This window comes from Empidonax traillii, unplaced genomic scaffold, assembly GCF_003031625.1.
Source record: "Empidonax traillii isolate 1590-97213 ecotype Southwest subspecies unplaced genomic scaffold, ASM303162v1 scaffold29:size1973556, whole genome shotgun sequence".
NCBI classification, from domain to species: Eukaryota; Metazoa; Chordata; class Aves; order Passeriformes; family Tyrannidae; genus Empidonax; species Empidonax traillii.
This window is the reverse complement of record NW_020955222.1, coordinates 1,832,534-1,859,924: the sequence shown is the minus strand read 5'-3', so window position 1 is coordinate 1,859,924 and position 27,391 is coordinate 1,832,534. Positions and strand designations below refer to the sequence as shown.

Below are 27,391 nucleotides of genomic sequence, written 5' to 3'. Positions count from 1 at the left end.
AAGTTGCCCAGAGAGGCTGTGGAATCCATATCAATGGAGAATTTCAAAAGCTGTGTGTCTAGGGCAACTGGCTCTAGGTGACCCTATCTGAGCAGGGATGTTGGACGGGGTGCCCTCCAGAGATTCCTGCCAACCTCAATCTTTCTGTAATTCTTTGATCTTACTCACCTTTTACATGTGTGCAGCTAATGCCTATCTGGCTGACTATGTCTTCCCGAATTCCTCAGGAATTAGTATTTAGCCATACTGAAGCCTTTGGTAAAACAACGTGATTGAACAGATTTTACAGGCCTGTGAAACAATTATACAGGACAAAAAACATCTCAGAATGCATTCAGTAAGGTAATTCAAAAACCCTCTGTGTTATCATTTTTTAGTCAAGAAGTCCCTTTAGAGTGCCATCTTGTGTTGAAACCTCAGACTGAGGCCTCTTCAGAACAAAGCAAGAATTAGTAAAAAACTCAGCAATATGAAATATTAAAGCTAGTTTATTTGAAGTATGCATTTATACTTTGAAGTAAGTTGGGTTCCTGTTAACTTGAAGAGGTCTTGGATTTCTCTGTCATTTGAATATGAAATTCTTAGGCATCAATGAAAACACAGAAGCACTGATGTTTCAGAAACAGTAGGACTCTTAAGGCTGTGAACATTTTGGAATAGAGTAAATATTACTGAACTGTGGAGAAAAGACAGGGGTACAAATATGTTTAGTCAGACTGGAGTTTAGCCAAGATGTTGTGGAATTCCAAGATTCTTGTGGAATAACTCCATGGTCCTTCTGATCCTTACTCCACAATATAGGCTGATTTTATCTCTTTTTATGAAAAAAGCCTCTCCAGTTACAACCTGTACTTTAATAGAATGGATTTCAATTACTTTATTTTTTGATGACAGAGTTGAAATTACTGTAGTGCTGCTTTTCCTGGAGCCACAACTTAACAAAGTGCACCATGCCCAGATAGAAATTTTAGAATGCTTGTTTGTTCACCATCTATTTTTATATTTGGGAAGCAAAAACAGCAGAAAATGGATCAGCCAAAACAAAGCCAAACAGAACAAGTGACTTTTCTTATTCAGCCACAGTCTGCTCTCATCTTTTTTCAGGTTGTATCTGCTTACAGCTGTGGTATTTCCCATATCTTTGAGCAACATGTTCCACATAACACATGAATATTGTGAGGCTATTCAGAGTTTACTTTGCAGTAAAACTGAGAGTTCCTATGGTTGAAAGTAGGAAAAAGAACTGAGATTGGAAGTTACATTTTATCTCCATGTGTCTGTTGCTTTCAGTAGAAGTGAGATGCTTGCTAATGGTTTCACCTTTACCATTTATTACATTTGCTGTAAGTCAGGCAGTGAGCCTTCCCTGAAGCATCTCCTATTATATCAGTAGTTTCTAGGTGTGTCAGTCATGTTGCAGCCTCATTAGTGTCTGTATGATATCCTGTGGGATACAGAAAAGCTTCAACCCACAGTAGAAAGTAGCAAGACAGATCAATACACACTATGAAAGTTTCACCTTTTTGGAATTGAAAGAATGCCTGGAAAATATTTTAAATGGTATATGAACCCATGAACCAGAGTATGTCATACTAGATTGTTTGCGTGTCTGCCACTCTCAGTCACTGCAGGAAGAAGCAACACTTGCATTGTAACACAGGAGAACTCTGAGCCCTTTTTCATCACAGCAGCAGTTGGGTGGTAGGTACTCATCATGCAAAGACTGGGAGTTGCTTAAGGAAAAGTCTGAAAACCTCAAATGTTTAGAAAATGCTTTCTGTTTCTGTCATTACCTTCTGCTTCCAAGCATCTGCAGTCTCAGGTTAACTGCCCACCTCTTTTTTTTTTTCTGACTTTTCACTACTGGATCCTTCTTAATAGTGTTTCAGCACTAATGATTTCCACTTAAATGTTGTGAAAGCCAATGGCTTTATGTTAATTTTCTTTTTTCAAGTGAAAAAATAAAGTGTATGTGAGACCCCTTGCAGCTGCTGTTGCTGAAAGGTGTTAGAGTTGCCCTCTTCAAGTAGTGGAGAACAAAGTCTCCCAGCTAGTCAACTCTGTGTGTTTCAAGGTGATGGCTGTAATCTGTGCTTGCAGCTAAGACGAAACTCCTGTTGGGAACTATAGATTTAAGTGTATAAGCCTTATTTTCCTGTGTATTTTCCCTTTGAAAACAATGGAAACTAGTAATCTAATAAAAGGTTTTTCTGTACATTTGCGGATACCAGTCTACATCAGTAAGAAAAAGTCCATATTTCATGTATGTACACAAAAATCCTTTGACACTTCAGCTTGCTTAGTATAGTACATGTATATAAACCAAAGCAAAAGTATCCAAAGATGATGTTGGGAAGGTGTAGCTTTTATAAATATGTTAGTGTTGTTCTTATTTGTTTACTGTGTGTAGGGACATTTGTATTTACGAGGCCATCTGTGATCTGAAGTCAGATCAATCCTGTCCCAAGGGCTCACATCCTGTGACAAGTGAAAAGTGGACAAGTTTTGCATATTGCTAGTGAGTTTCCATAAAGGGAAACACACTAGCAATATGCAAAACGTTAGCATCAGAGTAAGAGCAGCGTTGAATCTCAGTTTCTCCATGAAGCTTGTGATTTTCTTTATCTTCTAGAATTGATTTATTAGCTTAGTTTTCATGTATTTTCATTGGTTCTAGCATGCACTATTGCAGGGAAAAAAAAAACAAAACAAAAAAAAGGAAATGTAATGCTGAATAGCCATGTCACAGTGTGTGACAAACAAAACCCCTCCAAATGTTTGCTTCTCAATTGCAAGCTAATATTTTCATTTTGGAGAGTTTAAAACATTTAAGTGGTTGAACCCACCTAATGACTGGAGAAGAGGACACTTAAATGGCCATACCAAAATCTCTTGCAATACGCTACTAACACTTACAGGAAATTTAAGTTAAAAACATCTGATTTTGCTAAATAGAAACAAATTTCAGAAACACTATTCAGAAGTGCTCTCAAAATGGCTGGAGTTTGGGTTAAAAGACATCCAAGGTGACAAGGTTCTGTGCTACAGGGTTGGGATTATTCTCCCATTATACTGCAATGACAAAATATTCAGTGGACCGAAAGGTTCATCAAATATATAAAATCAACAGAATTGTATAGGTGCTAACAGTGTTCCGTTTCAGAGCTGAGATTTTGCTGTCTCACTTATCTTCATTTCTGGAGTTCTCTAGTGTCTATCTGAGACAAAAAAAAAAAAAGGCCTTTCAAATGTCATGCATAAGTACAATGACCATTTTCCTAACTTCACTATTCCAGATGCTCTGACATTTCTGGGATCATAAAAAAGGTGCAGTAAAAGAAAAAGAGCAACAATGACAAATCATGTGTTCCCTTTGCCGTCATTAAGTCTCAGGATAATTTACTTTGCTGAGACTGTAACCAAAATACCAAAAATAAGTATTTTCTTAAAACTTTTCTTCATGGCAAGCATGGCTTAACTTAGATTGCTCTGCTATTCCAGAGCTAGTTCTTGCTCTGGAATAAAGGAAATTGATGTATACTGTTGATAATGATAGTCAAGGTGGCAGTGCTAGCATGCTTCCCCAACTAAACAAATGATTTAACTGTCTTCTAAATGTGGAAAACCTCAGAACAATAGTAAATATCTCTTGTCTAGTGTGCCATGGCACAGTGAATTAGATCATGTTAGGCTTTGTCTGCTGCCTAACGCAATGTAACATGGCAGATAAAGTAAATCAAATGGGTGGCACGATTAGACTTGAAGGATGATGGCTTTTGTAAAGCAACTGATGTGAAACTACGGCAATGCAGAAGATTTCAGATGTTTATTGAGATAAAGTCTTGAATCTTTGAAACCGAGCAAACATATATTTTCAGAGCTACGAAACAAATGACCACAAGTACAACAGTATGCCTGTTGCTGACCAAGCTGTTGTCTAAAACAGAAAACGGCTATATTTTGTATGCTTGATTAATTTTTTCATATCTGCAAGTGCTTTCTAGAGGCATTGGTTTTAACTTCAAAGAGTGCCCCTACAAATGCTTTAGTGATTGTTGTGATCGCTAGACTTAGAATTTTTAGTGACAAAATTTTACTATTACCTACCAAAGATAATTGCAAGTTTCAGTGGGTTTGGATTTAATAATATGTATTCATAGTATCCAAGAAGTATTTTTGATTGTTTTCAACATTGTCATAAAACATTGTGTTCATTGGTTTATTTTAAGGAAGGTTTTAATTTGTGCTTCCTTCTTGTATTTTTTTCCAACTATTTGCTCATTTTGGATGCTTATAATAATTCACTATGTGATTCATTACTTGAGCCTTTAAAAAGTTGATCTGCTAATTATATTTCAGTAAATGAGATGGAGTTGCTTTAAGGGTTGTAGAAACTAGGAAGCCCATGAAGTCATGCCTATTCTGTCTACCTAAAGCTGTGTTCCTTTTAGTTTCTGCTTTGTTTGCTTTACAAAGGCAGAATGTTCAATTCTCACTCCATATGTGGTTTAGATAAGATGTTTTTGTTCGTGATGACATTGTGGATTATTTTTTAATAGGCAAAAACTAGTTCAATAGCAAGGAGTTTTATTATTTTTTTAATACCTTAAAAAGAGTGGAATCATCTTTATTTATTAAAATATCATGTTGCCTTCCCAAATTCAGTGTTTTTGCTGAAAAAAGATAATGCATTTTCTTACAGTTTACCAATAATTTGTTAAACTGTCAAAAATTAAAAATAGTTTTCCCAAGAAATTTTTCTTCCAGATCAAATTTTTTGTGTGTCTCAACAGCAGATAACAAACTGTGAAGAATAAACCTGCTCCCCTTAGTTTCTGGATTTGTTCTCCATTAATTTTAATTAGCTAGGAAGTTTTCAGATAAGGTAGTGTTAGGAACATTTGGGTACTATGCCTGTAATTTTGGTTTTGTAATAGTGTTTGGATTTCTTTTAAGTTTATCCTCTCTGAGTACTTAGGAGTTTTAAAGTTCTTCACTCTTGCTCTTGAGGTTATTAAAAGCTTCTCTAATGTACCTTCCTCAATAATTGATATGTATTAATTATTGAAAATTAATATTGCAGTTAAAATATGAAGGAAAGAATTAGCATTAACTGTGTTAGGGGTTTGTTGTAGGTATGACATGATAAAAGCAAGAACTCAAAAGCAGAACAAAAATAAAATCAGCTTTCTTTCTCTGTGTAGCCCACTGTTTGTGAACGGGAGCTCTGCGTGTTCGCTTTCCAAACATTAGGAGTGATGAACGAAGCTGCTGATGAAATTGCAACTGGGGCTCAGGTAGAACTATCTAATGCCTAATACATGTCTGATTTTCTGTAGTATACTGAGTCTTCTCAGTCTCTTCTAGTATGTATTTGACTTTTATTCCCTATATGAGTGCTGTTTGGTAAGTATACTATTTATCTGTCCACTGTTGTAGCTGGAAATATACTGGTTTATGCATGGTCTATTCAGATAGTACTAATGAGTTTTTTCCATTGTTGTGCTCCCATGTAATTAGACTAACTAGGTTTTTGTGTTCTGTTATATTCAATTAGGTCACCTAGGTTATATGTAAAGGCAGCCATTGTCATTTGGAGATAATTCACATTTATTTTCACCTAATGAGCCATTGCTACTCTCATGCAATTAAGAAGTTATTTCCTGTTCGTGGCCTTGGGATACAGCTATCCTCTGAGCATCAGTTGTTTCGATCATTAAATAGTAGTGGGAAAGTCCATACTGATGTTGCTACATAGGTTTCTTTTTTCTCTTCTCAAGGATCAGGAATTTAACATAAGATTGCTTCCTGACTGCAGGAAGTTATTGATATAGTTATAATGGTATCATTTTCTTAAAGTATTGAAACTATGTTTCCAAATCACCATTTAACACTTAAAATACATTACGTTAAAAGATCTTATTTTTAAAATCCTTTTAAGATCTTAAGCTAAAAATTTACACATCTTAAGGAAAAACGCACTCCTCTCCAATTTCCAGTCACTGTGCTTCTACACAGTAAGCAGCATGGGGTTTTTTTGAAGAATAAGTGTTCCTTTTATTTAATTGTGACTAGTACTAGTGGGTCTAGCCACTGAAAATAAACTGTTCAGCTAGGTGCCTGAATACCACGTATGGGCATATCCTCAGAGAAAGAAACTTGCAGTAGTGTACATGAGCTTCGTCACTCGAGAATATGACTGTGTAATCTGACCACCAGCTCTTCCTCTGATGTCTGTAGACCATTACATGGCAATATTTACATCTGGGTACCAGACATTGGGCTAACTATTTAAGCTTGTAAAAAATGGACAGAGATCTGCTGATGAAGCCCCACATCTTCCTCAGCCTGATGTCCTGTGAAGAGCTCAACTATGAGTTTCTGGGAGCTAGAGTTTTATTTTTTTTTAATTCAGGGACATACGTGCTATATTACATGTACATTTGGAATCAGAGAATCACAGAACAGTTTGAGTTGGAAGGAACCTATGAAGGTCATGTAGTCTAACCCTCTGCCATGAACTGGGTCATCTTCAGCTAGATCAGGTTGCTCAGAGCCACCATCCAACCCTGACCTTGAATGGTTCCAGGGATGGACCATCTACCATCTTTCTGGGCAACCTGTGCCGGTGTTTCACCACACTCACTGTAAAAAATTTCTTTGTACCTAGTCTAAATCCCCCTCTCTCTGTTTAAAACCTTTACCCCTGGTCCTATCACTACAGATTCTGCTAAACAGATTTTCCCCATCTTTCTTTTCAGCCTCCTTTAAGTACTGAAAGGCTGCAGTAAGGTTCTCCCGAGACCCTTCTCTTCTCCAGGCTCTTTTTCCCAGCTCTCTCAGCCTTCCTTCATCAGAAAGGTATTACAGCCCTCTGATCATTTTTGTGGCCCTCCTCTGGACTTGCTATGAAAGACATAGCAGGTCTATGTCTTTCTTATGCTGGGGCCCTGGCGCTGGATGCAGTACTCAGGACTGGTCTCATGAGGGCAGCGGGGCAGAATCACCTCCCTCAACCTGCTGGTCATTCTGGGATTTCTGGGTTGTGAGTTCACATGGCTGGGTCGTGTCCAGCCTCTCACCCACCAGCACACCCAGGTTCTTCTTGGCAGGGCTGCTCTCAATCCCTTCCTTTCCCAGCCAGCATTGATTCCAGGGGTTACCATGACCCAGGTGCAGCACCTTACACTTTGCTTTGTTGAGCCTCACAAGATTCCTACAGGCCCACTTCTCCAGCTTGTCCAGGTCCCTCTGGATGGCATTCTGTCCTTCAGGCATGGCAGCTGCACCACTCAGCTTGTGTAATCTGCAAACTTGTTGAGGGTGCACTCAATCTCATATATCAATCTCTGTATCATTGATGAAGATCTTAAATAACATTGGTCCCAATAAGGGCCCCTCAGGGTCCATCAGGACACTGGGATATTGATCCCTACCATCTAGATGCAACCATACAACCAATTCTTTATCCACAGAACAGTCCATCCATCAAATCCATCTCGCTCCAATTTAGGGAGAAGGATATTGTGGGACACCTTATCAAAGACTTTACGGAAGTTCAGATAAATTACATCTGTAGCGCTTCCCTTGACCACTGATGTAGTCATTCTACCATAGAAGGCAACTGGTTTTGTCAGGCAGGACTTGTCCTTGATGAAGGCATGCTGGCTGTCTTGAATCACCTCCCTGTCCTGCATGTGTCTTAGCATCTTGTTGGGGGATCTGTACCATGGTCTTCCCTCACACAGAGGTGACGCTGCTAGGTTGGTAGTTTGAAGGATCCTCCTTTTTCCCCTTTTTAAAAATTGATACAATGTTTCCCTTTTCCCAGTTATTCAGTACTTCACCTGACTGTCATGCCTTTTGCAGTATCATGGAGAGTGGCTTGGCAAGTCCACCAGCCAGTTGCCTTAGGAATTCTGGGATGCATATCATCAGGTCCCATGGACTTCTGTAATTTCAGGTTCCTCAGAGGTTCTCAAATCTAATGCTCTCTGACAGTGGGAAGCACTTTTCTTCCCCACTCCCTGACTTGAGCTTCATCCACTCAAGCAGTGTGGGAAGGGGAGACTGACACTGAAGACTGGCAAAAAGCTGTCAAGTTCCTCAGCCTTCTCATCTACTGTTACAAGTTTGCCAGTCATGTTCAGAGGTGAGTACCCTTTCTTTGACATTCCTCTTCTGGCTCCCATGCCTACAGAAGCCCTCATTACCATTAGTTGCATTCCTTGTCAAGTTCAGCTCCAGATTCACCTTGGCCTCCCTCACGCTATCCTGATGCAAGCAGGCAGTGTCCCTATGTTCTTCCTGGAATATCTGTGCTTGCATTCACTGCCTTTGCTTTTCCTTCTTGCCTGATATTCTGACCAGCAGGTCTGGACATCAGTGCTGGCCTCTTGTCTTCCTTTCCTGATGTCTTGAACATGGGGATTGAGAGAGCTCTCATGGTCTAGGGAAGGCATCCTTAAAGATCTGCAAGTGTAATTGCCATCAGCGTCATCTCGTCCTCCTTGAAAATATTTTAATCCTTACTTGTTTTCTCAGTACCTTCAGCTAAGGAAGAGGAGTTTGCACACAGTTTTAAGGACATTTACTAGAACATAGCACTTCCTATTACCACTGAACATATACACAATGTTGTATTATAAGGTTTCTCCAAATTCTCCCAATTTAAGTTGCTTTGCCTTGCATTGTCTCAAAGCAATGACCTCAGGGAAATCAGACGTAAAAAAAAGCAGAATCTGAAACAATCTAAGAGGTAACAGTTTAGAGGAGTGCTTAGGGATGGTGTTCTAAGTAGAACTGTGCAAATTTTAAGACAGAATCCCATCATGCAAATCAGAATGCAAGACAATTTTGAGCACTGTATTACGGGATCTGGGGACTCAAACAACTCTGCTTTAGTAGTGTTTTGCGACTACAGGCTACAAAGTGCTTCTGAGAAGCGGGGTGTAGGAATTCATGCTCAGTTTCACAGTAATACATTTACACAGCGTCAGGCCTGTTGCCTGACCTGACTGCATATGTGGACTCCTGGTCGTCTTTGAAAATGCTAATGCATATGCCCTGTTTTGAAACATTCATCACACTTACAGGTATTATAAAATGGAAAGTAACCAGAGCAGCATTGAGGAGGGGATCATTTTAAAATATATATGAGATATTTAGTAACTGGAACTAACATAATACATTTAAACTGATGGAGAAAATTTGTTCATTCATGCTGAAGGAGCAGAGAAGGAGAATGGCAACTGTATGACTCACCACAGCATAGTCCCTTTTCCCTTTCATCATTATTCTTATTTTCATTCTGCTTCTCTAAAGGACCATCATTTTTTCCCCTCCAGATGATCAAATACAATGGCAGATAAATAACAACTTCTAAAACAGCTTGAGTTGAGATCTGATGTGCATGGAGTTGTGGGAGGAACAGGGATGCCTACTAAGCCTAAAAGCTTGTCTCAGCTTTTCCTTTCTTTCCTGGAAAAGTCTGTTTTCATACAGAAATGTTTTCAGAAGGCACATAAAAAATGAGTAAATAAGATTATTTGCAGCTACTTTTTAATGCAGCAACTTTGGATTTCATTATGAGCTGAATTTATGTTTCACAGGTACCAGAAAGCTGCATTCTCTCATGTTTGTTATTGCTGTATTCTGTTTTTAACCTCTGAATTATATATTTTGAAACAATTACATCGGAATCTGTTGCTAAGCTATATATGTAGGTATGTGTACACGTGACTACATGTCTGTGTGCACATTTACATGCATGATCCTACAGGGTTATCTTGCGAATCTTGGATATTCAAAGCTGTGTTGTAATTTTGTACAACAGGATGGAAGGAAGAGGATCCCCGAGTGTGAACTTTGCAAATGACTGTTAAATCATTGCACTGTTCTGGCCTTACCAGAAGCAATGTTTACAAGTGTTTCTATGAGCACAGTCTTCAGGAGAGCAGCAGGAAGTGGTACAAATTTCACAGACTGTTCTTTATTCTTGAGCAACATTTTCACTGGCACATACTATGCAGAGATACACAGATCGAGCACAACTTCATTCCCATAAAGAATGAATTTAATACAGGAATTGGTGTGTATGCACAAGAAAAAGCAGAAATGAAAGCAATGTATTTGACATTATAACACATTTATACTGGTCCTACTTATGCACGTGGAATAATATGCCAGGGCTGACCCCAAACCCTGTTGAGGTTAATGGAAAAATTTGAGTCCTAAACTATATCCTGTGGATAACACAGTTTGGGCAATATAGGTAACAATGAAATATGGTATGGCTATAACGTGTAAAAAAAGCAGGCTTGAAGATACGATATAAAAGTACATATGTTGAATAAATGTCCTCCTTTATCCCTAGGTGGTTGATCTCTTGGTATCCATGTGTCGTTCTGCATTAGAGTCACCTAGGAAAGTTGTCATTTTTGAGCCATATCCTTCTGTAGTTGATCCTAATGATCCTCAGATGCTGGCCTTTAACCCCAGGGTAAGTAGTTACCTGTAATTATGTCATCACTTGATTTTAGTCCTGCATGAGATTTCAATGCAAAGACTTGTGTTCAAAACTTTGTAGCTTTTTTTTAATTGCCTCTGATAAGGTATTTGAGTATAAACTTGTCCTGGTTCCAGCCAGGACAGGGTTAATTTTTGCAATACCCAGATAGGGGCATGGCTAGGACCCAGAAGTTATCTTATACCACCTCACATCATTGCCAGAGGCAGGGGGAAGAGAGTCTCTTCCAGGGAGAAGGAGTCCCTTCCTGGTCAGTGTAGTTTGGCAGAGGAGTGTCCCTGGTGGTGCAGTGGCTAAACCACAGCGTTGTCAACGCTGAGATCTGGGTTCGATTCCCGGTTAGGACACTCCCCGGGCAGATGGAGCTTGCTAGCCCTGTAAGGCAATCCATCTACGTCCTGAGGACCTCGCTGCCACCGTCCAAGCATGCTTGGCCCCGGCAGATGAACCTCAGGATTAAAGGGTGGGCTCAGTTCCGTGCACACTGTGTCTCACCTAAAAAATCCAATGCGCAGGCTGGAAGGTGGAAAGACCTTCCCTGGTTCTTTGTTCGCCAAGAGACTGGCCATTAGTTTGGCAGAGGGAGCAGTCAGCTATTGCTGTTTCTGTGTGAATTGTTCACCTGTTTCTTGTACCTTCTGTCTTCAGTATTGTTGCTGTTACTGTCTTTCTTATCTGCTAGCTGTTTCTAGCACATTGCTCTTATCTCAACTCGTGATCTTTACCTTTTGTGCCTTCGATTCTCCTCTCTAGCCCTCGGCAGTGGAAAGGGGGAGAGGGAGGGGTGAGAGGCAGAGCAAACAAGAGGTGCTTGATTTCAGTGTGAGCACTAAATTGGAGAATACCAATCCTAAACCATAAGAAAACTGTAAGTTGTGTTCCAAGTTATGTTAAAGACAAGAAACTCATTCAGGGGGCAAATCCTAGATGCAAAATATTTTATTCTAAGTGTCTTTGTCTCAGTGTACACGTTGGACCCAAAGAGAAAGATGGATTTTGAGAGGTGAAGGCCATGTAAAACGAGGGATTTCCAGTCCATCTTTTTATTCTTAAAAATGCTATTGCTCTCATCTAATTTGCTCACTGCAAACATTTCCTTAAATATAATTTTATCAGATGTTGACATGTTTTGTACAAGGTCAATTTTGAAATAAAGAATTGTGTTTGCACTGCCTGCTCCTCGAACTCCAAATACTGCCTCTCAGGGAAGCCCTCATTCTGTGTCCCTTAAGCCATCTCCCCAGAGGCACAAATGAGAATTTAGCATGTTCTGCATTGGGATGCATTTCACCTTTTCTGAACAAAGGCCGTTTCTTTCTCAGGGTGTGTTCTGTAGCATGTGTGAATAAAGATTGTCAGGAGGTGCTTGGAAGGGGGCTGAGGAGGAGACAGCTGTTTGGTGGTTGGGCAAGGGAGGCGTTTGAAGTAGATGAGGATTTATGAGAGGAGGTCACACCAGGAGAGGAGTGGAGAGAATCCTTGGGCTGACAGTGCCCATACCATCTCCTCCCAGCTTATTGTCAGCTTGGGCAAGGTGAAAGACCATGGGCAGAAATTGGCAAGACTCAATGGCAAATAGTGAAGCTCCTGAAGGTGACAAGTCATGTGGAGTGGATGAAGCATGTTAAGCTCACTCACTCAGAACAGATGGAGCCATTTGGTAGTGGTTCCTGAGCAGCAGATAGACGAGGATCAGGGTGAGGCAGAGGCCCTGTGATATTTTTTAGAGCTGTTAGCAAAGTAAACACATCTGTTTATCCACATTTTATTTAAAATTGATATGGAGTCACTGCATCATTTATCTTAAGAACATGCTATCCAACTAACTGTCAGAACCTGTGTTTAGTTACAAAATATTTGTTTTAAAAGTCAGCTTAGTTTTTTAGTGTGTTGGAGATTCCAATGAAATCCAAAGAAAAATCATCATAACAATATTTTTACAGGTTAGAAATGTTTGAAAGGATTTGTTTTTTCAGCATTGATCCTAGCTTTGATTTTATACACACTCAAAGAATTCAGGTTTTTATTGAGCCAAAGACTAATATTCTTTGAATTTATTTGCATATTTTATGCTGCATCAGAAGAAGAATTATGACCGAGTCATGAAAGCATTGGACAGTATCACTTCCATTAGAGAGATGACACAGGTGAGTTTAAAAATAATTACCTTACTTAATCATTATTTCTAGAACTTGAAAAATGTTTATATTGGCTCTCTGTGATGGGTCAAGAAATCAGTGTTGTCATCTCTTTCATATATATTCAATAATATTAAAATGTGTGTTCAAAATAACTAACCTAGAGTATCCATAATGACAGTCAAGTAAAAGTGATGGAGTAGAACTTGTATCTTTTGAAGTTTAAATAAGAGCGAAATGGGACATTGTCATGAGATAGTCACCAACTGCTGCATTTCTGTAAATATTAAAGCCAGAGTTCTTTACCGCCAAACCAAAAGAAATTGTTTTTGTGACAGTGCTCCGAATGATACCTTTATTTCTGTTACAGCAAAACACTTGATCAGCTGAGTATAGTTGGAGGCTTGGAAAGTTGGGTCTCTTGGGATTACGCCATTTATTTCAGTAGCATATCTGATAGTTATATTTCTATTTCTATATTTCTCCTTTCCCAAACAACCCAGATGATTATAGCTGGTTGTTGACATCTCTTCTGTAAATCTTCGTTCGCCATGATGATGACCTTGCTTTTCCAACTGCTATGTAAATGTATCCTCACAGCAGTTTATAAATCTTGCTTTATATGTATTCACAAAATACTTTGGGATTCTGGATTAAAACATATGGAGAGATGAATAAAATAAATAGAAAATTAAAATGCATATACTTTTATTAATTTTTGTAACATCTTGCAAAAAAATTTTAAAATACAGTATTTCTGTTACATCATATGTCTTTAAAAATAAAAAATAAACACCATTTCATGCTCTTATAATGTTAAAATAATGCTTGGACTGATGAGTTTTAAAAGGGTGCTTTGGACTCTAATTGAAATCAAGAAAGGTTTTCAAAGGAATGATATGACATGGTATTTTACCAGTTTATACTTTGAAACAGTTAAAAAACCCAAAGTGGATTATTTTGGGGTATTTTGAGAGACTTAATTTTGTGAAAGTCCAGTCCAGTTTCTTAATACAAGAGCCGAACAAAAATGGATGTTCTCCCTGAGATCGCCAATGTTTGCTATAAGTCATTTTGTTGCTAATTAAATGCTTATTCTTTTACTCCAGGGAAACTAATTGCTATATGAATTCTTGTTATTGTCAAAACACATTTATAACTCTAGTATGCTATATATCTGTAAAATTGTGATTTAAACCAAATAGTAAGTCCTTGTATTCATTTAATTGATTAAATCATGGGCAATGTAATGTCCAAAATTCAACCTAGAAATAGAGAACTTATTTACTCTTTTCTAGGCACCTTACTTGGAAATAAAGAAGCAGATGGATAAACAAGACCCGCTTGCACATCCTCTTCTACAATGGTATAAACTTCATTTACATGAGATAATAATTATTGAAGTATCAACTGTAATGAATAATGACTTGATCAGCACAATTTGGTATAAGGTCACCCGAAGAATTAACATCGATATTTTCAACTGCAGTTGTTCTGGACTGTTTCTGGACCTCATCTGGGTCCTCTGATCTCACATTCTAGTTAAGGTTTGGTCTACTTCCATCTGATAGGTTTAAAGGCCTGCAGCTGGGTGCATTGTGGTGGCCATTCCTAACACATTTTTAAGAAAAAAGTTTGTTTTGGTTACCATGTCTAATTGAACTGTTTCTTATTTTAGGGTTATTTCTAGTAATAGATCACATATTGTGAAGCTACCAGTGAATAGGGTAAGTGTCTGTGGGTTCTCTATTATTTCCTTATTTTTCATGGCTTTTATTAGCATTTTAAGTGGGAGTCTCTTAGCGAAACATAGGTGTCTGCTTCAAACTGGTTAACTCCATTAACAGACAAGGCAGTGAAATAGGCAGTTTCAGGTCATGATTTTTAGAATCATGTTGTGAATATCTGAAATAGGTCAAGGGAATAATGCTCATAAAAAGTCTATTTGAGGTAAGTAGCTCAAATACAAGTGTCTACCTTGTAGTCATCTGACATTGAGTAAGAAGAACATCACCATTTGTTTTGTTACCATATAGAATATTAGATGAAGAGTTGTACAGAAAGTAGTGCACAGAAACAGGATATACTAGGAGATTCATATATAAGTACATCTTCTAATAAGTATGACTCTTGAATGTTAGAGGGATATGTGCCTCTGATTAAGGGCATAGTAATCTTCAGCCTTCTAAATAACCTTAATTCAAAGCCTGCTCTGATCAGAATTGTTCAATTTAATTACTAGAGCCATATATGACTGAATTGTGCTTCAAAAATCTCCCCATGTTTCATAAACTGAAAGACATTTTTAGTGTTTGGTTTCAGCTGAAACTGAATTGTGCTTATGAGACCAATTTCATCTTAGTTCATGTAGTTATTTAGACGCAGTTATGTATTGGGTAAAACAGCGTGATGTCTCAAGGACCATTATCAGGGAAATACAATACTTTCATTGTTAATCAACTTTTCTTCATATGTACACTCATATTTTACAGCAACTAAAGTTTATGCACACTCCCCACCAGTTCCTACTTCTCAGCAGTCCACCAGCCAAAGAATCCAATTTCCGAGCTGCTAAAAATCTCTATGGAAGTACCTTTGCATTTCAGTGAGTACACATATTCATATTAATCAGAAGTTATCAAAAATGCCATGCTATTTTTTTGTTCTGGTATTTGAGGTTTGCAGCTGTGAATCTACTGTTTTAAAGGACTTCTGATTTCATTTTGCATTTTACACTTTGTGTAGCAGTTATGTTAATATAATAAATAATGAGTCCTTAGGACTAGGCAAACACCAACATGGTGCGAAAGGAATGCATCTGTATTAATATAATAAGTAAGGGATCACAAGGACCATGAGGACACCAAGCATGGTTTATTGAAAGAAAAGCATGGTTTATTGAAAGAGGCAACACTTATATAGTGGTTGCAAATGCTGACACGTCACAACACATGACATTATCAGCCAATCCTATACAAGCATTTAGCTGCGCATGTGTGACAGAGTACTTAGAACTGCAACTCCCGGGATGCTGTGGTAGCACCCATGCTGTAGCCAGACCCCACAGCTTTGAGCTTTAATGCTTTCTTTTTCATTTTATTCAGTGGTTCACACATTGAAAATTGGCATTCCATCCTGAGGAACGGTTTAGTTGTTGCTTCCAATACGAGGCTGCAGGTAAGTAGACAAAATAGATTTTAGTTGACCTGTTCTTGATTATGTAGCTTCGGGAGGTTTTCAAGGGGTTGGTTATAGTAGCCATATATATGGAAAAAGAGATTATTTCAAATACCTTCCTGTTTCCTGGAAAAAGTACTTTTCTGATAAAATTAGGATGAAATAATATGTCTGATAAAACATCTAGAAAATCCCTCTGCTGGAATCAGTGTTTCAGTCTTACATTGCAGAGCAGCACCTCCAGGAGGCTTCACTTGGTACTGCTTAAAACCAGTGACAAAATTTAGAGCTGCCTGAACTATCTCCATGTTATAGGATCCAGGAACATGCTAGAATTACAGGAACTGTGTTGACAGCATCTTCTCTGCTCCTCTGGTTTCTCTGAGAATAGAAGCAAGCGAGTGCAGGTCAGAAGGGATTATTTGCATACTTCAGTTCCCAGACTGAATCATCAGGAGACCACTAGTACAGAGCAAAGTAGGCACTACGAGAGGGACAGGGGAGCTCTAATGCAGAGCATTTTAGTATTGTGGTTTTCACAGCTCTTCCTCAGTGCTGAGTCCATGTAGCTTGGAGCAGGATCCCAGGGTGCTGACTAAGGATTAGGATACAGAAGACACTGAAAAAAAAGGAAATGGAAATCTCTGCTGTTCGTCATAGTGGTTTGATTGTTTTTATCAGTATCTTTGGAAGATACTTCCCCAGGAAGGCAGGATTTACACACTAAAATTCACCAAAGTAAACTCCTTTGTTTATGCTTTTGTTGTTGTTGTTGCTGAGGGTTGAGATCTCACACACCTAAGGCACATCCGGAGATGAGATGCAGAGAGACCTCAACAAATTACAGCACTGGGCAATTGCCAACCACATGAAGTTCAACAAGGGAAAGTGCCAGATTCTGCACCTGGGATGGGGCAACCCTGGATATTTGTACAGGCTGGGGAATGAGATGCTGGAAAGCAGTGCCAGGAAGGAGACCTGGGGGTCCTGGTGCCCTGGCAATCAGGAGAGTTAACTTTGTCCTGAGGGCCATCAGGCCCAACATTGCCAGCTTGTCAAAGGCAGTGATTGCCCTTCTCTTCTCTGCACCACTGCCACCTCCCCTTGAATATTGCGGCAGTTTTGGTCACTGCAATATAGGAAAGATATTAAGCTACTAGAGAGTGTCCAAAAGAGGGCAAAAAAGATGGTTAGGGGCCTTGAGGGGAAGCTGTATAAGGACCAGCTGAGGTCACTTGGTTTGTTCAGCCTGGAGAAGAGGAGACTGAGGGGAGACCTCGTTGCAACCACAACTTCCTCCTGAAGTTGTGTCAGTGAGGGTTTAGGTTGGATATTAGAAAAAGGTTCTCTGCCCAGAGGATGGTTGGGTGCTGGAATAGGCCCCCCCAGGAAAGTGACCACAGCACCAAGCCTGACAGAGTTCAAGAAGCATTTGGATGATACTCTTAGGCACATGCTGTGGCTGTTGGGAATGGTCCTGTGCAGGGCCAGGAGTTGGACTCGATGATCCTTGTGGATCCCTACCAACTCAGCATATTCTGTGACTCTGTGATTCTTTGACCTGTTCCTATAATTATTATTTTGTCCAGGTAACCAAATTAATGCCACATAACCACTCCACTCTTTTTCAGCTCCATGGTGCAATGTTTGGAAGTGGAATCTACCTTAGTCCATTGTCAAGCATATCATTTGGTTACTCAGGTGATATTTATAAATCATCTAAAGTTGGAGAAATTATAGGGGGGTATCTTATTTTACTGCTTTTCATACCAACTTCACTGTTTATAATACTGTATTCAATTTTATCTTTTTTGATCATGGTTTAATTTATTCAAAAAAGAGAAAATCTAAATTCACTTATTTAAAACTGTCCTTATTTTCCAAGGTGCTGAGTATCCTGAAACTGTGATCTAAATAAGTATTAGCAAATACCGAATGCTTTGTGTAGTGCAGCAGGTCTTGATTATGTTGTGGAAATCCAGCTTTGTGATTTTTAGCAGTATCTGCCATCTAACTTTACCTATGGATTCATGGTCTTTTATGACCTAATCTGACAAAACAAATAATCATCAGTAAACATGTTCAACCTTGTATATTTAAGAGTATTCCCAAGTATCACCTTGTCAGGATTACATAAAAAGTGCAGGACAGTGTGTTTATTTTGGCCTGAGAAGGGTAGAAAACATAGTTTGTCTCACTAGTGAATCCAAAAGGGAGTTGTGCAGAGTTTTCCATATAAGAATTAAATCATAAATAGAAACAAGACATACGGAATGTGTTTATAAGAAATTGGGGAGTTTTTAAAATATGCCGAATTTTATTTTAGGTATGTGGTATTTACCGTTTCCTCACATATGAAAGTATATGGCTGAGTTTTTGTTTGTGTGCATCTAGATAATTTTGAGAAGGTTTAGTTATGCTTTCTGGCAGTCATTATTTTGAGATAATGTCAAAATTCATTCTAAGAGCTCAACAGTTTGAGCTGCTATTTGTGAAACTTCAACATGAGTTATTTCTAACTACACTTTTAGCTTTTCAGAGATTACACCAGTATGGAGGCTTTTTAGGACTCACTAAAAGTTCTGGTTACAGTATAATTATCTAATAAAATGCCTTTCTTTTGGGACAGTGCTGTTTTGTCAACTTCAATGTGTTATTGCTCCTGTCTCTGCCTATCTTGGTTACTTCCGTCCTGTCTCCTCCAGAAAGGAGGCCTTGTGTTCCCATCAAGTGTGTAGTCCTTGATGCCAGTAAAAGCTATGGAAGATCCTATATGTCTTGTTCCTTCCAAGAATTAGACTTCCCCCATATTTCAGTCTGTGTTTGAAAACTGCCAAGAAATGGAAGTCCTCAAGACCAGGCTGGATAGAGCTCTGAGCATCCTGGTCTGGTGGAAGGTGTCCCTTGCCATGTCAGGGGGACCAGAACTAGATGATCTTTAAGGTCCCTTCAAACACAAACCATTCCATGATTTTATGATTCTGTGAAATGTGGGATACTGGAAAGACAAGGAAGCCCCATAGTAGCTTATAACACAGGAATTTTAGATAAACCAATATGAATGAGATCTAAAGCACAAAGATTTTTGAGATGGATATTAGATACAATGTTGTCAAATGACTGACGAATGATCTAATGGTTTTAAAGGTAGATAAGGGGATCAAACCAAGGTAGATTTCAAGATTTAAGTAACCTACTCATAAAAATTAATGAGGCTTTTCATGTAAGTCTGTATACAGTGCTAAAGATTAATATCCAAAGTTCTTTCTCTTGTGATTTTGCTGTCCTACCCTCAGTAAATCAGACTTGCTTCATCCCGAAGGTCAGTTAGGCTCAGGACATGCTGACCTGTAAAGCAACCATGTAAGAACATTCCTGATCTGAATTCAGTGACATTTAATCTCATGTTTATCTGCTTTTGCACTTTTCTTGATGCCAACTTGACTTTCCTAAGGTCTTTGCTATAGTCCTAATTTGTAGGATTATTTTGTGATTTGCTATGACAAAGTAAAGTAGCTTACTGAGTGCCATGCAAAAGACTGTGATTCCCACCGTGGTTCTTGTTTCATTCTTGCACTTAACTTTTTTTATTACAGTGTTTATATGCCAGGGTATCTTACGTGATTTTAATATTCCTAGGGATGAACAAGAAGCAGCAGAAGGTGTCAGCTAAAGATGAACCAGCTTCAGGCAGTAGGGGCAGTAATACGTCACAGGTATGATACATCAACCATCTCTGGAAGATTCATGGGTTTTATGCTTGAGAACTTAGCAGCTGAGAAGGAGGTAACATTTCCATTGTGCAAATGAAGAGTTTTATTTCACTGAATTGAAATCAACAACTTCAGAGTCTGCAAATATCAAATACAGCCCAACTGCTTTAGTAAAAAATTACAAAGTATATTGCAGGTCTTGTGCTCTGCAAGAATTTAGGAAGAGAATGAAAATGAAATACAGATTACATTATGATCCTTAACAAGTCCTTACTTTCTTAGTTTTAGGCTCCCAGAAAAATGATGAAAAAGAACTTGAGAGTGCTTCTTGCTTGGAAATTAGTAGCATTTAATTTATAGCACGTCATTTTTTCTTTTTCCTGTTTTTTACATATTAAACCATTACAATTCTGCTTTGTCTAAAGCAAACTCACAGTATCTGTGTGTAGGGCTAAATTTCAAGAAAGTAATCTTATGTCTGTCTCCATGGTTAATACAGAGAAACCACAGAATAATCTGGCTTTGAAGAGATATTGGTAGGTCACAGCAGAAGCTCTCAGAAGTAGGGAGGCCAGTAAAATATCAGGGTAGTGGCCAGAGAATTGATGATCAAATTCACCTTTTTCTCTTTTTCTCCTACCAGTTGGTTTATCAGTAACATTCTGATATTTCTGATAGTATTATTCATTCTGTAACAGTTAGAAACTTTTGAATGTCATTTTTCTGGATAAAGGAGTTCAAATCCATCCTACAAAAATCCAAATAAATAATAGAATCATTTTTATAAAGTCTATTACATTTACAAAAAAAAATTTAGGAAGACTGCCTCTGTTCATTAATAAAGCACTGAAAACAGCAGCTGTCTACTTTGTTACTTTTTCACTCTGTTTTACTGCACTAATTGTGATTTCTTACGCTTTAAATCTCAGTCACAGAAGAAAGGACAGCAGTCACAATTTTTGCAAAGCCGTAACCTAAAATGCATAGCCTTATGTGAAGGTAAGCTGAAAGTCCTGGTGAAACTTTTAGTCATGATCACAGGATGCACAGGTTGCTGGATGCAAATCAATGAGACCTTTAGTTCCATTATTGGTTGTGCAGGTAAGAGACTTCTTACAGGCCTATGAGTACTTGCTCAAGAACAGACTTTCATACTTCAGTTCAGAATGTTTCCCCTCTTTAAACCAAACCTCTAGCACATGCTGAACTTTTGTGGAATAATTATGTGCATTTGGAGTTGTTAAATTTCATGCCATTAATGATTTCCCAATGCTCTAGTCCGTCTAGATCCTTCTAAAAGGCCTCTTGTCTCTCCAGAGAACAACACCTCCAAGTTTGGCATCAGCAAACTTGATAGTGGTGCATTCACCTCCTGCACACAGGTAGTTTATAAATCCAGTGAACAGAACTGGCCCAGGAATGGAGCCCTGAGGACCACCTGTGTAACTAGTCACCAGCCAGATGTAGCCCCTTTCACTACAACCCTTTGGGCTCAGTCCCTCAGTCAGTTCTTCACCCAGTGCACCATAAACCTGCTTATCCCACAGTTGGACTACGTGTCCAGAAGGATACTGTTTAAATTAGTTTTGAAATCTTTTCAAATACAGATTGATGGTATGGCTTCTAGTTAACAATAAAAAGCTTTCTTGCCTGTGTTGTCCTCATTCTGTTGGTAAACAACCTTTCCTCAAATATATTGCTGTTTCCTAAACATTGAGCAAGTTTTGGCAAGCTTTTTGAATGCCTTGAGTCATAATTGCTATGGTTAATTGTGTAGTATTGCAAATCCAAAATTTGCCATATAGCAGTTTCAGGTGTTGTCTTAAACATCTTGGTTTTGAATCAGCCATCATTATACACAAATATCTGTTCCAAAGGCTGATTAGTTGTCTTAATAGCTCTAGGGCTATTTAAATCATAAATATATTTTTTAATCTTTCATTCCATTTAAGAACTTGCTACCATAACATCAGGCATCTCTGTTTTCTGAAAGATATATTTTGGACACAGGAATCAAATTCATCTTTCTGTTTGTAGTAGCAGCCATCTCAAAATCTGCACCACGTTCCAGACATGTGGTGGAAAACTACACATTCCCAGAAGCCTATTTAAAGTGTATAAAACCCCAAATCTTTTAAAGCAATATTTTTCAGGCACATTTTCATCACTATGAAATTTATTCTTTCCCTGATAGTGATAACCTCACCCGATCTGCACAAACATGGAGAGATATGGGTAGTTCCCAATACGGATCATGTGTGTACAAGATTTTTCTTTGTGTGAGTAAAGATTTTTCTTTGTTTAAGATTCACCTTTTTTGTTTGTTTGGGATTTTTTGTTTGTTTTTGGTTTTTTGTTTAACATTTTGTTTATCATTCAGCTTCCTACTATACCTTTTTCCCATGTTCCCTCCAATGGTTTTAATTAAAGTAGATAAAAGGCATTTCTTCCTAATTCTGTTCAGTATCAATTCATTTTATATCTTCCACTGTACTTACATGTGTTAAGAAATGCATGGATAAGCTAGTGACAAAGGCTTAGTAGATGTTTTGTTACAAAATAAATTAATGGAGAGTCACTAATTTTTCCCATTCAGTGACATTACTTCATGTTACAGTAAGTCTATCCATGTATTGTAAAGCATAATTTTTATTGGACTGTGTGCATTTAAGCTGAAGAATTCATTAAAGGCTTCCTGTTTGTGATGTGAGCATTTCCCCTTTGTCCCCTTTGGATCCTCTTGGCTTACTCAGCTGCAGGGTTCCAATGACAATGGCAGCCTTGTCACACTCCACTCTCCAGAGTTTAGGATCTTAATATAATGACCTTATAGTGATGAAGCTCAGCAGAGTTTTTAATAGAAACATATTAACATACAGAGTAAGAAATCTTGATTAGTGAAAGAGGGAGAGTTTTGGATGTTTTCAGGTAGATTAACAAAACACTAATTTGCTTTTATTTTCTGTCCTTTTTTTTTAGTTATGAAGATGGTCAAGTGGGTGATACGAGTATAAATACACAGGAACCAAGCATTCATAAAGAGATTCTTCGAGTCATTGGCAATCAAACTGCTACTGGTTAAAAGGACCACTCTTATTTAATTGATGTGAAGCCTTCCTCAGTCTCAAAGCTGGATTTTGAACTGAAGAAGTTGCAAAAAACCTAATTTATTATTACTATTCTAAACAAATTAACCATTTGAATACTTACTGTTTTCTTACTTAGGATTTCTTATCTCCTCAAAATACCAGGATGGTATCAATTAGCAACTGTAGAGGGGCAAAATCTATTATTATACTAAAACAGTGAATAATTAAACAGGCATTTGGGTTGCTCACAATAAACAGACTTCGAAAAGGACTTTTGTGCTGATATTTTTATATTAAACTTCAATTGGAGGTTTTAGTACTGTATACTGGTATTTTAAATTTAGAATGACTGAATTATAAGTGAGAGAGAAGATTTTATAGCGGAGCACCTGTATTATGCAGGATACTTTGCAATAAGTAAAATATTCTCATATTAAAACACAATAAAAGGTTGTCTGGAACATGTAAAATGAAAGGGATTGGTTACCTGCAGCTATCTTTGATTCTTTTTATTTTACATAAATGCAGCTAGCATTTAGACTCAAAGGGGAAAGCAACAATACATTTTTTATTTACTGAGTGAAACAAAGCAAAAAGTAATGAATGTGTTAGTGTATGTTCAGCTTTCTTTATCTTCTCTGGAAACACTGTCTTATCCATTAAGCAGGTCAGTTGCATTTCTTGATTATATAAAGCCTAGCAAACACCTGGAAATCCTGAAGCTGTTAACTTCCTTTTTACAAATTTGTTTTTTATATACTAGATTTTACAGTTTCATTAGATCAACAAGGTTTTTTAATGTTTGCATCTTAACTTCAGTGAAACTGCTTTGTGGTTAACTTTATCCACAGATTTAAAAGTATGTGCTGAATTAAGGCTTTTACATGGTTAAGTTGATTGTTGGTACATCAGAAAATATAAACAAATGCAAAATGTTACTCATTTTGTCTTGGTGAAATATTTTTGTTAATTTGTTCTTTGGGGATAAAGAAAACATTCAAATCTCTCTGTCTTTTAAACTAACAACTGTTTTTTTCAAAGTGAGCATGATGGCAACACAGATAGAGAAGGGCCTGGTCTGGTCTCCAAGGCATAAAGCATACCCTGTGCCCTGATGAGTGCCCTTGGCAGCCTCGTGGTAGCTGTCCTGAAGCACCAGTCACACCTTCAAAGATGGAGAGCAGTTCAACTTACCCATCTGTGCAACAACTACAAGCCACTTCAGAAAGCAAAAATAGACTGAATGCTCTATTATGTTATTTTCATAATAAAGATATTAAAGTGCCAAATAACAGCACAACAGAGCTCAGGTGTGTTTGCTTTTTTTTTTAAACTGAACTGCATTAGATATGCTGAAATGGGTGATTACTTGCTGCAGCTGAAGTGTCCTACAAGTAACATAGTGATATTTGGCCTAGGAGTGTATACTTGGAGATGTATTTTAGGATTCTAGACTTATTTGTGGGGGACTTCAGTTTTTCTGGGTTCATATCTAGAGTTGTAAAGCCAATTCTGTTTGCATATCGCTATTTTGCTATTGTTTCTGTTGACTTCCCCCCCACCCATTTGGGGACCCCTAACTTGAGAATCACTATTCTAATTGTTATCTTTTGTGTTAGGATACAGGTTAATTTCTTGAAACAAAGAGGTTTCTTGAAATTTGTTTATCTCTGTAAGGACTGCCTTAGGTTGTGTTACTGCACAAAATCACCATAATTCAGAAGTAGAGCTGAAACCCTGGCATGTCCATCTCTCTGTAATTGGCCTGCCATATGTATCTGAATCACAGTGTTTTGCATAACAAAAAGAAACTGGGAAGCAAGTCCACAAAGGTGTCCTATGATTATTTGTGGGGCTGATAATCCACCACCCTGGGAAGTCTGGCCAAAAAACTAGGAGAAAGGAAAGATGACCGTGAGTGAACTGCAGAAGCCAAGTAAGCAGTCATCTTCTCTGTCCCGTCAAGCTGCAGCAAGGTCACAAGTGAAACCCCATAAGTGAAAGAAGAAACCTTAAAAGTAGCTAGTGAGTCAACTAGCAGTGAGGCAGCCTCAGTTTGCATTGTGGGACCATAGTACTGGTCATGCTTGGTGCCATCGTAAGTACAACCCCTGGAAAGAGTAGGGAAAAATGCATCGCTGCCAAACCTTAGGACTGCTCAGAAGTTGTGTTTTAAATGATGAGCCACAAATGATGAGGGACAGTGCACAGGAAAGCGGGGCTCCAAGGAGTATGGAGGCCTTGCTCTTGTAAGGTACCTGCTTCATGGGGTACTGAGGCAACTGACTTACCCACGGAGAAGAAGGATGGTGGCTGAGAGTACAATGCAGAATGTGACAAAACACAGGTGTTTCAAACCAGTGGAAGAGGGCAAAACCTTTCAGGGACACAGGTAGTTCTGAAGGGACGAGGTGGGATCAACAGCTTAGGTCCCATGCGGTGCATGGCAGGAAAAAGGGACTGGGAAAACAAAGCAGCAGAATATGCAGCCCATGGCAGTATGGAGTAGCGCCATGCCCAGGGAAGCTGGGCCGCCTGGATAGGTGTCACACTATAGCATGACAAGTACGCAAGCCCACTGCCACACATAAATGGCATTTGAATTTAAAAAAAAAAAAAGTTCTCTTGCAACACAGAAACTCATTCACATTTTTCTTTAGCCAACATATTAATGAGAAACTTCAAACATATTGTCTTATCTGCAAGTGGATGTGAATCTTCAGATTATTTAACACAGTATTAGTTCTTATTAATTTTAAAAGATGAGGGGAAGGAGAGAGTTTCATTTGGGATCTGTTACTGAAAAATGTCCTTATTTAAATATCTTACAAAACTTATATAAACTTATAAAAACTTCGAAGCTGAAACAAAAACTTTTATCGCCAAGAACAGGAATGAAAAAGCCTGAGGATGAGATTTGCTTTGAAGGATTTGTCCCTTGGGGTTTTATCCAAGAGTGGAAGTTGCGTATTGCCAAGTGTTTCCAAATAACTTACACTAACATGGATTGTAGGGGATGAAAACCAAAAACAGCAAGACTGTGTGTTATCCTTGAAGCCCTTACATTTCCCCTCCTCTGTTACCATGCACACATATTGGTGATAGAGCAGTCATTGTAACTCCTGCTGTAAAGATGTAGGCTTTCCACAAAAACTTGTCATGAAAAGAAAATATAGAAAAACTCTCTTGTTAGAAATTTCCATGAAGTGATAGCTATCTAGCTGTCCCCATATCCAGCATGGAGCAACCAAAAGAATTCTTGGTAAGAACTTTCTAACTTCTTGCTACATCCCTCAAAAAAATACAAACCCTCATATGGGAAAGGTTTGACAGAAGAATTAGGTTAGTACCTTAATGTTTCTCCCTAATTATGAACTGCCATATATTGCTAAATATTTTAAACACTGAGAAAGAAACCCAAAAAGATGTTTTTAAATATTTCTTGAGATTTAGGCAAGTATTTAGTATTCAAAGGCTAAATTAAGCAATTTGACTTACCTTTTCCTATGATATGAATCAGCATAGCCCTGTTTTCTTCAACAGTGCTGCACGGTTTTGATAACCTGATTCTTCAACTTCTTATTACTTACAAAAACGTGTCCAGGTTGTGTAATATTTTGGTTAAAGCTTTACAGGAACTGTTCAATTACACTGAAAATTTTTAGGCTTACATTTTCCCTCTCTAGTCTTGAAAAACTGTAAATGATATTATATGAATTTAAGATTATAGCTATTGGTACTAAAAATGTATGTGATTAGTAATTCTAAGATTATGCTTTTGTTAATACAAGAATAAAATCACTCCAAATGAAGACTTTGTGCATAGATCGATTATACTTTGCTTATAAATCATTTACTACTGTGGAAGAAATTTGAGCAAAGTTGAATAAAAAGTAGAAATAAAAAAAAACCTGAAAAGGGACAACTGAATGAAGGGATTCATGGTTTGAAAAGATACACTAAAAGAAACCCAAACGTGAAGAAAATACAAAAGCAGTATTTAGTTATTTAAGCATTATATTAATTTAGATTTTCTTTTCCTTGTCTCTGGAAAATGAAAGTGAAATACAAAGAGTATGAGCCATGACTGACATGACTCACCACACAGCAAACCTGCACTGGCAGCAGTATGGCAGCTGGAATTTCCCTGGCCACACATCTCTTTCCTGTTGTGGCATGCAGCATCCTGCAGTATTTTAATTCCAAAATGTTAATTTTGGAGGTGTTAATCCAGAGTCCGTGAAATTTCTGCATTGCAAACACTTATCTCAAGGTGAAGGAAGAGTCTTTTGACTAAACTAAACACGGTCTGTTGTTTGTAGAGAAGTTAAGATTATTTGTAGCACTGGGAGTTGGTCAGAAAGGATCTTGAGTCCAGTCAGTCAAATTTATTCCTCTAAGTGCTCAGGAGTGGAGGAACACATGCTTCAGAAGGGGATATATAAAATTGGGAAGATATGCCCCAAGAAGAGCATCATTAAACAGAGTGTGTGCATGGTGGTATGTGAAATGATCAAGGATGTCATCATTAGTTTAAATTTCGTGATTTGGCTTTGGAAATGTCAGATCTGAAAGCACTGACCTCCTCTGTCTTTTTTGGGATATCAGTGTTTTCTCCTGCTTTCCAGCTTCAGGAACAGCCACTGACGTGAAGGAATAAGACTCCTTGAATTGTTGTCCTGTAGCATTTGGATTGCATGCTTCTGCTAAGTTTTAGTCTGCCACAAAACAGCTGCAATGTAAAGT

At 38.1% G+C, this 27,391-nt stretch overlaps 1 protein-coding gene across 1 annotated transcript in view; it reads left to right on the top strand.

Annotated features, from left to right (window-relative positions):
* The window catches only part of PARP8 (poly(ADP-ribose) polymerase family member 8), a 112,857-nt gene extending 88,908 nt beyond the window's left edge, over nucleotides 1-23,949 (top strand). The window contains exons 15-26 of the mRNA XM_027910551.1: nucleotides 5,205-5,297; nucleotides 10,376-10,501; nucleotides 12,610-12,675; nucleotides 13,965-14,032; nucleotides 14,345-14,393; nucleotides 15,159-15,271; nucleotides 15,771-15,843; nucleotides 17,475-17,544; nucleotides 19,483-19,559; nucleotides 20,486-20,555; nucleotides 21,751-21,835; nucleotides 22,536-23,949. Of these exons, the coding sequence (XP_027766352.1) occupies nucleotides 5,205-5,297; nucleotides 10,376-10,501; nucleotides 12,610-12,675; nucleotides 13,965-14,032; nucleotides 14,345-14,393; nucleotides 15,159-15,271; nucleotides 15,771-15,843; nucleotides 17,475-17,544; nucleotides 19,483-19,559; nucleotides 20,486-20,555; nucleotides 21,751-21,835; nucleotides 22,536-22,638 (993 nt within the window). The 3' untranslated portion in view covers nucleotides 22,639-23,949. The remainder of the gene's footprint in view (nucleotides 1-5,204; nucleotides 5,298-10,375; nucleotides 10,502-12,609; nucleotides 12,676-13,964; nucleotides 14,033-14,344; nucleotides 14,394-15,158; nucleotides 15,272-15,770; nucleotides 15,844-17,474; nucleotides 17,545-19,482; nucleotides 19,560-20,485; nucleotides 20,556-21,750; nucleotides 21,836-22,535) is intronic.
* The last annotated feature ends 3,442 nt before the right edge of the window (nucleotides 23,950-27,391 follow it).